This window comes from Phyllobates terribilis, unplaced genomic scaffold, assembly GCF_046119375.1.
Source record: "Phyllobates terribilis strain yellow unplaced genomic scaffold, ASM4611937v1 Scaffold_1__5_contigs__length_1240528914, whole genome shotgun sequence".
NCBI lineage: Eukaryota > Metazoa > Chordata > Amphibia > Anura > Dendrobatidae > Phyllobates > Phyllobates terribilis.
In genome coordinates, this window is record NW_027362761.1 from 1,160,512,044 (window position 1) to 1,160,525,595 (window position 13,552).

General features: G+C 42.8%; 1 protein-coding gene across 4 annotated transcripts in view; it reads left to right on the forward strand.

Annotated features, from left to right (window-relative positions):
* Nucleotides 1-13,552, forward strand: part of LOC141162707 (uncharacterized) — a 123,581-nt gene that overhangs the window by 10,624 nt on the left and 99,405 nt on the right. For all 4 annotated transcript variants that reach the window (XM_073649077.1, XM_073649089.1, XM_073649082.1 and 1 more), the window contains one exon: nt 12,601-12,736. In XM_073649077.1, coding sequence (XP_073505178.1) covers nt 12,601-12,736 — 136 coding nt within the window. The remainder of the gene's footprint in view (nt 1-12,600; nt 12,737-13,552) is intronic.

Here is a 13,552-nt window from a genome sequence, read left to right on the forward strand (position 1 = left end):
AGCTGATGTTGACCAATTCTTAAAGAAACAGGGCACTACAACAGAATCAACAAAGCCTGCCAAACACTTCGATATGAAATACATAGACGATTCTGACTCTGAGGTGGAGAGTGACACGGATGGAGAAATCTCGTCTAAGGACCCCATGGTTACCCGCTCCTTCATAAAGCGAATACTGGCTAAAGCCCTTGAACCAATTAGTCGAGAATTGGCAGAGATAAAGCATGACCTAACCCAGCAGGGCCACAGGCTGGAGATGCTTGAACAGTCCCAAACTGCACTCTCACATTAATCCAATACGCTGCTTGAACGCACATGAACGACAACTACATCTGATCCATAATACCCTGGAAGATCACGAGAATTGGGAGCGCCGCAACAATATTAGGATTAAAGGCCTTCCCGAATCTGTGGCATTTGAGGCTCTGGGCAAAGCTGCAGTAGAAATCTTCATGGGCCTACTTGCTGACGATGATCCCTGAGAAATCGAGCTAATCCAGGTCCATAGGGCCCACCGCCCCAAGGAGAGGCGCCCCGAAATGTATTATGTCGCTTTCTGGACTACAGAGTCAAAGATATGATTCTCCGTAGAGCAAGGGATCAACAGGAGATCATCTATGAGGACACACGGATCTAGCTCTTTCAAGATCTGTCGGCTATCATCTTGAAAAAACGAAGGTTGTTGAAACCTTTCACGGATGCTATATTGCAGAGGGGTCACCGTTTCCGTTGGCTATTCCCCTTCGGGGTCCATGTAACAGCAGGAGACATGAGGATCGTCGCCAGATCATCCGCAGATGTTAAAGCTGGCTGCAAAACCCGTGACATAACTCTTGAATCCTACCCTGATCTGGAGTCATTCCGTTTTGCGGCGCTGATTGAACCTTTTCCGAGCCCAGTCCCTTGGCAACAAGTGACCCCGAAGGCACAGCGCACGAGGAGAAAGTCAGCTTAAATCTCCGACTCCTAAAAAGCCTGATGATGCCACCTGAGCGGTATTTGCGCTCACTGCTGTCCCATCTTATCGCCTGTCCTTTTCGGGACAATTGAGGAGGGGAAAACTGTTTTGACTTTTTTTCTCCTGGGACTCTGTTGGTCTCGGTCAAGGAATTCAGGAACAGACTGTGGCCTTCCCCCTCTTTTGAATTCCTAAGTATGTTGTTTGACTCATACCATTCTCCCTTCAGGCCTTGGCACCGCTATTCGCTACTTCACGTAGCTCCTGTTATGCAACGCTCTACAAGGATGTTTTCGTTTAATATAAATTTGTATGTTGGACATGCTCCCCAAAGCTGGCTACCAATGCCACGCATTATGTTGTTTGAGTTTGAATCTGGAATTGTTATATATTGTTTTCAATTAACAAAACTAATGCTTCTCCTTTTCCATCTCTCTGACTCCTAGTCTTTCCTCCCCTCCTTCCCCTCTTCCTATCCCCTCCCATCTTCTAAACCCTATAGGCACAAACGGCTCCTTTTCACGGGAAACGCCATCTGAGAAAGCCCTATACCACCATAATGGATGCCGATAAGGTAATTACTTTTGCATCCCTAAACGCCCATGGTCTAAACTCGCCGAGTTCCAGACACCCCACACTACATAGACTTAAAAAACAAAAGGCGGATGTGCTATTCATCCAGAAGACCCATTTTAAACCCAACAGACTACCGAACTTTGAACGATCACTCTGACACATGGTACCATGCCACCTCAACCCAATCTGGCTCGAGAGGAGTCTCCATCGCTATGCTGCGGGGAGTTTCATTCCAGTTCAGAGAATCCCTCGTAGATCCTCAAGGGCGCTACATATGTGTTAAGGGGTTACTCAATGGGTCATTGGTGACCCTATGTAGCCTGTACGCACCCAACAAAAAACTGGTAAAATGGTTAATATCGACTTTAAAAAAGATAGAGCGCTTTAGAGACGGTGTGCTCTTGATCGGAGGAGACCTCAACATTGCGCTGGAACCTATGCTGGATACTTCCAAACAAAAAAGCGCTATCTCTCCTAGAGACCCAGTGAGACTGCGTACGTTTCTTAATTCTCTGCAGCTAGTTGACTCATGGAGATACTTAAATCCCTCCGTACGACATTACACTTTCTATTCCAATCCTCATAAATCCTACCACCGTATAGATTACATTTTTGTACTAAGATCGCTCTTGCCTAGACTGTCTACTGCAAATATAACCCCGAACGTTTATTCAGACCACGCCACTGTATTACTATCAATAAATGCACTCAGGTTCCAGATCTCGGCAAATAAATGAAGCACTACTGGGCTTACCTGATATCCGGGCGCGATTGAGTAAAAAACTTCACCAATACTTCCAACAAAACGAAATAGAGGGGACCTCCCCCCAGACCCTTTGGGAAGGACATAAAACAGTGCTAAGAGGCGAACTTATCTCCATTGCATCTTATTATAATAAAAAGAGACATCAGGAAGTTCAAAGCTTATACGACGATCTAGCTGAGCTGGAGCTGCGCCACAAAAAAACCATTCACAATACAACTTTGGCCTCCATCACCAGCAAGAGACAAAAATTGAAAGATATTCTCGTGGAAAAACAGGATGTTTGCACATGGAGATAAGGCCTCAAAATTTCTTTTATCCCGGCTCCGCAAAAGACAAGCCCGCACCCACATCCATTCCATCGTGAACTCCAGTGGTGTTACAGCTCAGAACCCCTCTCATATTGAGACGACCTTTCTGGAATACTACTCACAGCTCTATAATCTCTGTCCAAATGACACAGAGGCTCATGTGATGCAGAGAAAGTCAGACACTGCTCACTTTTTGCTTACACTGAATCTCCCGGTATTAACAACATCTCAACAAAACAAACTTACTAAACCTTTCACACTAGAGGAACTCCGGTCCACCCTGTCGAGGTGCCCGAAAGGCAAAGCCCCTGGCCCAGATGGGTTCTCGGTGCTATATTACAAAACTTTCGCCACCTCCTCTTGCCCCATCTTCTGAAGATTTGTAATGAAACACTAGAGGGTCAACCCCTTCCACAACAAATGCTCGAAGCCAAAATATCATTAATACACAAAGATGGCAAGGACCCGACCTTATGTAGCAGTTACAAACCAATATCTCTGTTGAATGTTGACCGAAAACTACTGGCCAGTATGTTTGCACGTAAGATTTGGCAAGAACTCAGAAATCCTATCTCATTGAATCAAACTGGAGTTGTGGGCAGGAGAGAGGGAAAGGACAATACTCACAAAACTTTGCACCTTCTTCAGTATGCCAAAGCCCACAAGATCCCTTTAGTATTGTTGGGTACCGATGCTGAAAAGGCCTTCGACAGGGTGGACTGGATCTACTTAGAGGAGACACTCCTACGATTCGGCTTGCCACCTGCACTGGTTACTGCCATTATGGCTATGTATCATAACCTGCCTGCACGCATCAAGATCAACGATTCCTTGACAAATACATTTACCATACACAATGGGACCAGGCAAGGCTGCCCGTTGTCTCCGCTGTTGTTTGTCCTGGCAGTGGAGCCTTTATTGATCTCAATACAAGAAAATCAGAGGATAGAGGGCATCAGAATACACAACTCACATTTTAAAACGGCAGCTTTTGCTGATGACCTTCTGGTCCTCTTAGAGGCTTGGTTAAGGGGTCTCCCTGCCTTGATGGCACTGGTGGAGCAATACGGCAGCCTCTCTAATTTCAAAATAAACCTTACCAAATCCAAAGCTCTGGACTTTCATGTCCCCATGCACTCCCTAGCAAAACTGAAAAACTTATACCCATTCACTTGGCCTAAGACCCATATCACATACCTTGGGGTGAAGATAGGCAGAACAGACAGAGAATTATTTAAATTGAACTTTCTCCCTCTGCTTGACTCCACAGTAAATCTCATTAAGCAGTGGAGAGACTCCTATCTATCGTGGATGGGGAGGAAGAATATAATGAAAAGTCTGATTCTGCCTAAATTTACCTACTTATTTCAGATGTTGCCCATAAAAATACCATTGTCTTATCTTCAGAGGGTGAATTCCCTTTTCTCTTCATATATCTGGAAGAGTAAAAAGCCCCACATATCTTACCACTTGCTGGCACTACCAAGGACGTGTGGGGGGATGGGCGCACCAGACATCAGGCGCTACTATAGAGCCGCAATTTTGTCTAGGACGGTGGACATCATACGAGGCTCCGAAGATGAGCAGTGGATCGAGGTGGAGGAGGCACTTGCTCCTCTCCCTCTCAGATCCCTTTTCCTAACACAGTCCCACAACTGACCTAACACTTCTATACCAAACCCTCATACTAAAGCCACACTCAAAATATGGCAAGACTCCAGTGACATCTTAGCCCCTGTCTCTCTCGGACATTCTAGGCCATTCAATGCCACACTCAGGGCAAACTAGAGACAGACTAAAGTACTCTAACATCTCTATCGATCATTTACTACGAGAAGGATCGCTCGCCCCACTACCGGAATTGCAGCATCACCCGGGCTTTTCGTCTCTAAACTTTGTCCAATACGGCTCCATCAAAGAATTTATAAAACGACATATTAAGCATTCCAATCTATCCAGAGCTCTAACTAATTAATTATGAAATGCTTTGCACCAGGATCACTAGACCCAAGAAAATATTCTCTATCTACCAGACCCTACTAACCTCTGGGATACCTGCCCAAAGAGAGCATATATTTCTCATTGGGAACGAGACTTAGGTTATCATTTCACGCAGGCCCAGACTCTCTATATCTATATGCATTCCCATGGCCCCATCCAGTGTGTCCGAGCACAAGAGAACTCTTTCAAAACAGTCACGAGATGGTTTCATACACCTCTCCGGAGTTCTGGCTGGAGTGCAGATGCATCAACTTCGTGCTGGAGATGCGGAACGGATCCTGGTAGCTACTTTCATATTTGGTGGCAATGCCCCATCATCCTTAAATTCTGGCAACAAGTAGAGAGCCTTATTCACACTGTGTGGTAAAGAAAAAATTGCGCCTGAAACCAGAGACAGTTTTATTGAACTATTTGATCTGGCCTGAACATAGAAAGACATCGATCTTGGCCCAACATATTATTGCTGCAGCCTAATTGTTAATACCGACCCACTGGAAAACCACTAACCTTCCCACCTTACTGCACCTCCAGGATAAGGTTCATATGCTTTCACGTGGCAGTAACGATGTCATTGGTGAACCACGCTCAGGCCTCCTTCCTAGACACTTGGCAACCATGGATCCCTTAATAAATAAATTAAATCTTACCTTGTCGCATTCCGTGACATATCGTGCCTACCTCCCCCCTCCCCCTCCCCTTTTCCTTCTCTTCCACTTTTCCATCTACCCCCCCCCCCTTACTGTATCTATTCTTCTTCTTTCCTCTCTCTTTGATCTTACTCTCTATTAATCTTTAATTCAATTTATGCATATCGTTGATTCTAAACACCTTGATTTTCAGGCAAGCTTAGAACACATGAGCGGACTCAAATATGTATTACTTTACTCTTGCAACAGACTTACATTCCGCACTACAACCGGTCCGTCCTGTTCTCCGAGGACTGAAACACTATCATAGTGCGGACCCCATTTCTCTTCTTGTTTGTTTTCATATTGCTTAACAATCGCTCATTACACATTACTTAATCTTGTTCCACAAGTAAGTCTTGTAACCTGTATGTGAAATTTACTCTTTGATAATAATAATAAAAAGAAATTTGAAAAGAAAAGAAAACACAAAAGCAGACTTTGAGTCGCCATACGTTAAAACAGGGAGAGCGGGCCCTAACCCTAATAATATTTCAGCAAAAAGTCCAGCTATGGGGTTTACCAGAGATAGATCTGTTCGCCTACAGATCCAACAGGAAAGTAGAGAAATTCTGTTCATTAGACCTAACAGAGGGTTCTTATGCAGTAGACTCCCTCCACATACCGTGGAATTTCGAAAAAGCCTACCCCCCCCCACCGATAGTGAGGAAGATAAGAGAGGATCAGGCGAGAGTAATCCTGATCGCCCCCTTCTGGCCAAAAAGACCTTGGTTTTCTCTGCTCCGACTGATGTCAATATCAGATCTTTGGATCCTGCCGGAGAGGCGGATCTTCTCATTCAAGGGCCAGTGTTCCACACACAAGTCAAAGGTTTCCATCTTGCAGTGTTAAGTAACAAAGGATTTTCCCCAGGCGTAGTCTCCACCCTGCTGAGTATCAGGAAGCCTATAACAACAAAAAGTTATGGCAGGACAATTCCTAGATTTTCTAAAAACCCTGTTAATGGATAAACCTCCAATTAAGGATATTTTAGAGTTCCTACAAAAAGGATACGACCGGGGATTGGCCACTAGAACACTCAAGGTGCAAGTGTCAGCTCTGGGGGCATTATATAATTGAAACCTGTTGGGTGACAGATGGGTTTCCAGATTCATTAAAGCCTGTGACAGGTCCAGACCGGTCCGGGTTCCCAGAATTCCTCCCTGGGACCTGAATCTAGTTCTGAACGCTCTTACGGAAGACCCATTTGAACCGCTACAGGATATTTCACCAAAGATCCTTACTCTTAAAACTATTTAGTGGCTTTAACATCAGCTCGTAGAATAAGCGACCTGCAGGCCCTTTTGGGAAATCCTCCTTATACCCAAATATATGATGACAGGATTGTTCTATGGCCAGATCCAGCATATCTCCCTAAAGTAGTATCAAGATTCCATCGTACTCAGTAGATTGTTACCTTCATTTTCCAGCATCTCTAGAAACCCAAGAGAAACTAGGTTTCATAGTCTGGACATTTAGGAGGTCACTATTACAGTACATGGCCATGACCAGCTAGTGGAGAAAGGATCATTCCCTATTTTTAGCCTACTAGGGGAATAGGAAGGGCTGCGGGGTATCAAAGTGTACTATCACTAGGTGGCTTAGGGAGGCCATTAGTATAGTCTACACGTCTACTGGTGCTCCGGTCCCGGATGGTATCAAGGCTCACTCCACCACTCTACCAGAGCTGTGGCGACCTCCTGGGCGGAAAGAGCAGAGGTATCGATTGACCAGATATATAAGGCTGCTACTTTGGTCCACACCATCCACCTTTTTTAAGCACTATAGGTTGGATCTGTCCTCCTCTGTTGACCTTACCTTTGGGAGAAGGGTGCTTCAGGTGGTGGTCCCTCCCTAGGGTGCTTTACATTCTCCAAAAGTCTCTCAGGTGTGCTGTCATGGGTGAAGGGAAAACACCAAGTTTACTTACCTATAGCTGTTTTTTTTTCCAGAACCCATGACAGCACCCGTATATTTACTCCCCCCCCCCCCCCTCAACCTCACTTTTTTTTTTCTCACCATATCGGCGTGCACTATAGTTTGGGTGCTTGTGTGATGTAGTTGTTAGTTATATGTCTAACATTTTATGAAGGTCCTCTCAATGCTCTGTAATCAACTGAAGTGGGAGAGACGTACTGCCCTTTTGTTTCAGATGGTTTCCTGTCCTTGGTGGGGCAGATCCCGCTATCAGATGTGCTGTCATGGGTTCCAGAAAAAAACGGCTACTGGTAAGTAACCTTGGTGTTTTGACCACATATGGGCTACTGGTGTGCTCAAATTGTACTGCTCGTTGTCTCCTGTTAGCCCTTTTAAAAATTAAAAACTTGGGGCTAAAACAACATTTTAGTTGGAAAAAATTTAACTTTTTTTCATTTTTTCAGTCCAATGTTATACAATTCTGTGAAATACCTGTGGGTTTAAAATTCTCACTACACACTAAGAAGAATTCTTCGAGAGGCGTAGTTTCCAAAATGGGGTCACTTGTGGGTATTTCTGCTGCAACATATCATCCGGAATCTATTCTAGACAATTTTGCATTGCAAAAATCAAATGGCACTCCTTCACTTCCAAGGGCCAAAACAAGAGTCTCTGACCACAATTGGTATCCCTGTACTCGGGAGGAATTGTGCAACAAACTGTGGCCATGTTCTCCTGTTACCCTTGTGAAAATGAAAAATTTGGGACTAAAACTAAATTTTTTTTGGAAAAAATGTAGTTTTCAATTTTCACGGTCCAATGTTTTAAAATTCCAACAAACACCTGTGGGTTCATGGTGCTTACCTTACCTCTAAATAAGTTACTTGAGGGGTGTAGTTTCCAAATTGGAGTCACTTGTGGGGGGTTTCCACTGTTTAGGCACATCCGAGGCTCTTCAAACGCAACATGGCGTCCACTATCTATGCCAGCCAATTTTTTTATCCAAAAGTCAAATTGTGCTCCTTCCGAGCCCGGCCATGTCCCCAAACAGTAGTTTTCCACCACATATGGGGTATTGATATACTCAGGAGAAATTGCACAACAAATTGTATGGTCCATTTTCTTCTGTTACCCTTGTGAAAAAGAGAAAAATTTGGGACTAAAGCAACATTTTTGTGGGAAAAATTATTTTTTTCATTTTATTTCCTTCAACATTGTCTTAATTTCTGTGATGCACCTAAAGGGTTAATACATTTCTTGAATGTGGTTTTGAGCACCTTGAGGGGTGCAGATTTTAAAAGTGGTGTTACGTAGGTCCCTCAAAGTCAATTCAAATATGTTGTGATCCCTAAAAAAAAAAAAAAAAAAAAAGGTTTTGTAAATTTTGCGCGTGGAAAAAAGAAAAATATTTAGATTTGAGTCCTCAGTGGTTGATACCTTTTTAATGGCTAACTGAAAAGATGGTAACAGGTTGCACGCTTTCGAGACTACTCAGGCCCATTCATCAGGTTAGTATAACCCAAAATCTGAAGTCACATATTTATACACAATAGGGCACAGAAATAATGCAATAGATGAAACCAGTGATGAAATGATGTTTGCAGAGCTATTACTATGGGAGAGATATAAACATTTCTGGCTGTAAATATTTTAGCAGTTCATAGATGAGCACTGTGAAAGTTTTATTGTTTGGTGCAGTGTTGTGATGACCCCACAAGTCTGATGGGCACATTCCTTAGTTGTAGAATGACCTAAATCCATGTGACACATTCATTCCAGCTCTGAAGGTGTCAAAGGTCATCATTAGTTTATATTCCTAGACTCTCCTTTCTCTCTGAGATTTGAAGTTACCTTTTAATACCAGTACTTTCATGTATTTGATGCTGTGATCAGGGGAACAAAAATGATTGGCTACAGGTAGATGGCTTAAAAAATTATGCAGATGTAAAGTAAACATGTGGTTAAATGTTATTTATCAACTATCTTGTGTGATTTAGAACTCTCTGGCTTAAGGTCATAAAAATTCAAAGTTTGAAAATTGCAAAATGTTCTAACTTTTTTTTGTCAATTTTTTATTTTCATAAATTAACACAAAAAATATCAAACCAAATTTACCATTTAACATAAAGTACAATGTGGCACAAAAAAAAACAATCTCAGAATCACTGGGATATATAGAAGCGTTTCAGAGTTGTTACCTCTTAGTCCACGGCCCCACTATCAGTATTTGGTCAATATTTTTTCTCAGGAGTGGGAGCCAAAACCAGGAGTGGGTGATAAATGCAGAATTGGTGACTTGTTTCTATTATACCTTTTCTCTGATTGTTCCTCACCTGGTTTTGGCTCCTACTCCTGAGAAAAAATACTGACCAAATACTGATAGTGGGGCTGTGGCCTTATAAGGACACCGGTCAGTTTTTAACCCCTTAAGGACCCTGGGATTTTCCGTTTTTGCATTTTCGTTTTTTGCTCCCCTTGTTCCCAGAGCCATAGCGTTTTTATTTTTTGGTCAATATGGACGTGTGAGGGCTTAATTTTTGCGGGACTAGTTGTACTTTTGAACGACATTGCTGGTTTTACCATATCTTCTACGGGAAAATGGGAAAAAAATTCCAAGTGTGGCGAAATTCCCCCCCAAAAAAGTGCAATACCACAATTTTTTTATTTTTTTTTTAACCACGTTCACTGAATGATAAAACTGACCTGTCATTCTTATTCTCCAGGTCTTGAGTTTGTAGATACCAAACATGTATAGGTTCTTTTTTTATATATGTGGTGAAAAAAAAAATCCAAAGTTTGCTAAAAAAAACAAAAAAAAAAAAAAAAACAATGGCGGCATTTTCCGAGACTCGTAGCGTCTCCATTTTTCGGGATCTGGGGCTGGGTGAGGGCTTATTTTTTGGGCACCGAGCTGATGTTTTTATTGATACCATTTTGGGGTAGATCCGATGTTTTGATCGCCCGATATTGCAATGTTGCTGCGACCAAAAAACGTAATTCTGTTTAGAATTTTTTTCTCATTACGCCATTTACCGTTCGGGTTAATTTTTTTTTTATATTGATAGATCGGGCGATTCTGAATGTGGCGATACCAAATATGTCTATGTGTTTTGTTTTTTTTAAAATGTTATTTTGAATGGGGCGAAAGGGGGGTGATTTAAACTTTTATATTTTTTTAATTTTGTTAATATTTTTAAAAACATTTTTTTTACACTCTTTGCTTGCTTCTATAGTCTCCATAGGAGACTAGAAGCAGCAACTGTCCGATCGCCTCTGCTACATAGAGGTGATGAACAGATCACCTCTATGTAGCAGAAATGCTCCTGTGCTATGAGCGCCGACCACTAGGTGGCGCTCATAGCGATCATTACATGACAACCACTGGGGTCTGCTGCAGACCCAGGGTTGTCATGCCCACCAATCAGTGACCCGCGATCATGTGATGGGGTCACCGATGGGAGGGGTAAGTGACGCGCTTCCGGCGAGGCGCTGTTAAATGCCGCTGTCAGAGATTGACACTGGTTGACAGCAGCAGGTGGATCGCGATTCTACCTGCGGCTGTTGCGGGCACATGTGAGCTGTAAGAATCAGCTAACATCTGCCTGGTTCAGTGCGGGCTCAGCGCCGGAGCCCTCACTGAACCTGAGATGATGGCCTGGGGCGTACTAATACGCCCCAGGCTTTAAAGGGGTTAAAAATGAGTCTCTGTCCTTAAGGGGGTTAAATAGAAGGGGGAGTTACCAGTGTGATGTGTGATGGCCGCTTTCTTCTCTCCTGATCTCGCTGCTGAGCTGTGTGTGACTATAACTGACACATCTGCAGGTTCCTCTCAGCTTCCATCTCACAGGCAGGCAGGGTGTAATATTGTTGCAATACAGCAGAGCTGTGACAGCTGCAAAAAATGTGTTTGCAAGAAGACAAAGTTGATATCTCCTGTTCCGTGTTAGTTACTTGTCTCACACTGGTAACGCCCCCTTTTATTTAAAATTCTCTCTGGAGGCGGAGTTATCTTTCTAGAACAGCTCATTTACATAAGAAAAACGTGGCTTTCTCTGGAATAAGGTATCGAAATAACAGATATTTAAGGTATAATTTTATTCAGCTTCCTATGACCTTTATGCCCATATAGATGGCTTAGGAGGGTTGATCCTACTAACAGATTCCTCTTAAGTGGATAGTCTACTCTGCATGATTCTTGCACGTCAACTTCAGTGATATCAAAAGAATACAGAATAATAATGTGCACAATGATGCACAAGAATAATGGAGACAAAATGTCATATGTACACAGACATCACATCGCAGGAAGAAAACTGTCATCCCGCATATACAATGATACACCAGCACAAAAACAATACATCACTATTGTTTGCCTTAGCCTACCACTGAGGCATCACTGTAATATAATCAGCAACAACGAGGAACCACAGCAATTCTAGGGCAAAACTTAATTTTCTATACCCCTTTTATTATCCATGACCACCACTAACTGCATCATATTCCTAAAAGCAGTTTGGAGGAAACGCTCTGGTCATCATTGACTTTATTCCCAAAATAATGCCTCTCATAAGATCTTGACTTTCTTTCTTTGCTTGACCCTAAAGAGACCTTATTTGTTTAGGAAACTTAAGTGCCGAGGTTTTCCTTCCTTTTTTCATAAATCAGTTCATCCTATGAAAGAGAAGTGAAACTGATGAGGAAAGACTGGTTATTGGCCCAAGGGCTGCAGAAATGCCCCCTTCTCATAAACTATGTTAATCTGTGATAATTTGTTTAATCATAATCAGATTTTGCTTGGTATTCATTACGGAAGATATAAGATAAAGTTAAGATTTATATTTATCAGATTTTTGTCGTGGATATGACTATGCACAGATGAAATCCACACTGAAAATCTGCGGCGATCTTTCAAATTAGCAGTGTGTTGTGTTTTTTTTCCTTTTCCCGCCCTTTGCCTTCCTTTTCCCGCCCTTTGCCTTCCTTTTCCCGCCCTTTGCCTTCCTTTTCCCGCCCTTTGCCTTCCTTTTTCCCGCCCTTTGCCTTCCTTTTTCCCGCCCTTTGCCTTCCTTTTTCCCGCCCTTTGCCTTCCTTTTTCCCGCCCTTTGCCTTCCTTTTTCCCGCCCTTTGCCTTCCTTTTTCCCGCCCTTTGCCTTCCTTTTTCCCGCCCTTTGCCTTCCTTTTTCCCGCCCTTTGCCTTCCTTTTTCCCGCCCTTTGCCTTCCTTTTTCCCGCCCTTTGCCTTCCTTTTTCCCGCCCTTTGCCTTCCTTTTTCCCGCCCTTTGCCTTCCTTTTTCCCGCCCTTTGCCTTCCTTCTCCCTCCATTTCTATAAAGTAGGAATTTTTCAAAGTGGAGAATCTCTGTTATATAAAAATTTTGCTTTTCTTCCAGATACAGAATCTTGTTTCTGCTGCGTCAGTGGCTTCTGTGTAAATTCATCTGATTGCACGCCTTGCTCATTTGGCTTTTACCAGCCACGGGGTGGTGAGGTGTCATGTCTGCCGTGTCCTACTGGACTGTATACCAAGTAAGGAACATTTTAATATTTCTAAAATGTATCACAGGCAATTTTATTATTTCTCATATCAGCAACCACGAATTGGCAATATTTAAAGAGGTTGACCAGGGCTAGAATAAAACATGGCTGCTTTCTTTCACAATCACCAGCCCCCGCCCCGGACCATGGGCTGTGTGGTTTTGCGGCTCAGCCCCATTGAAGGGAATGGATCTGAGCTGCAATACCACACACAACTCATGGTCAGGGGTGGCGCTATTTCTGGAAGAAAGTAGACATGTTTGTTTTTTGTTTTTTTTAATCTTGGACAATGCTTTTTAAGTTGGATTTTTTTTAAATGTTTTGAAAGTTTCTGAATATACAGTAAATAAAACTTCTGAAGTTGCGCTGTTATTCTTCCTGGAAATGTGTGTATAAATGCAAACTGGGTGTTACCATTCCCTTGGTCAGTAGGGTGTTTTCTTACACACCATCATACTATGAGAAATGATTGGACAAAGTGTAGACACACCCTTTTAACACAGGTGTGGTAACACCTAGTTGTCTATTTATATATTTCCAGGAGGAATAATCGAGGCGGCGTACCACAAATGTCTTCCAAAAATTGCTCCAGATTTGTTTGTTATGGTGAATACAAATATTTATTAAAACATTGTTCAGGAGAGCAGACAGAGCCCCTTTAAAGAGGACCTTTCACCTGCTCAAAGGTGGCCTGTTTTTGTTTTTTACGTTGTGACAGGTCCTCTTTGAACCAAAATTGCACACTGAGAGCTCCCAGTTTTACAGTTTGTGCATAGTAACTGTAACACTTACAGTTTCATATATGAA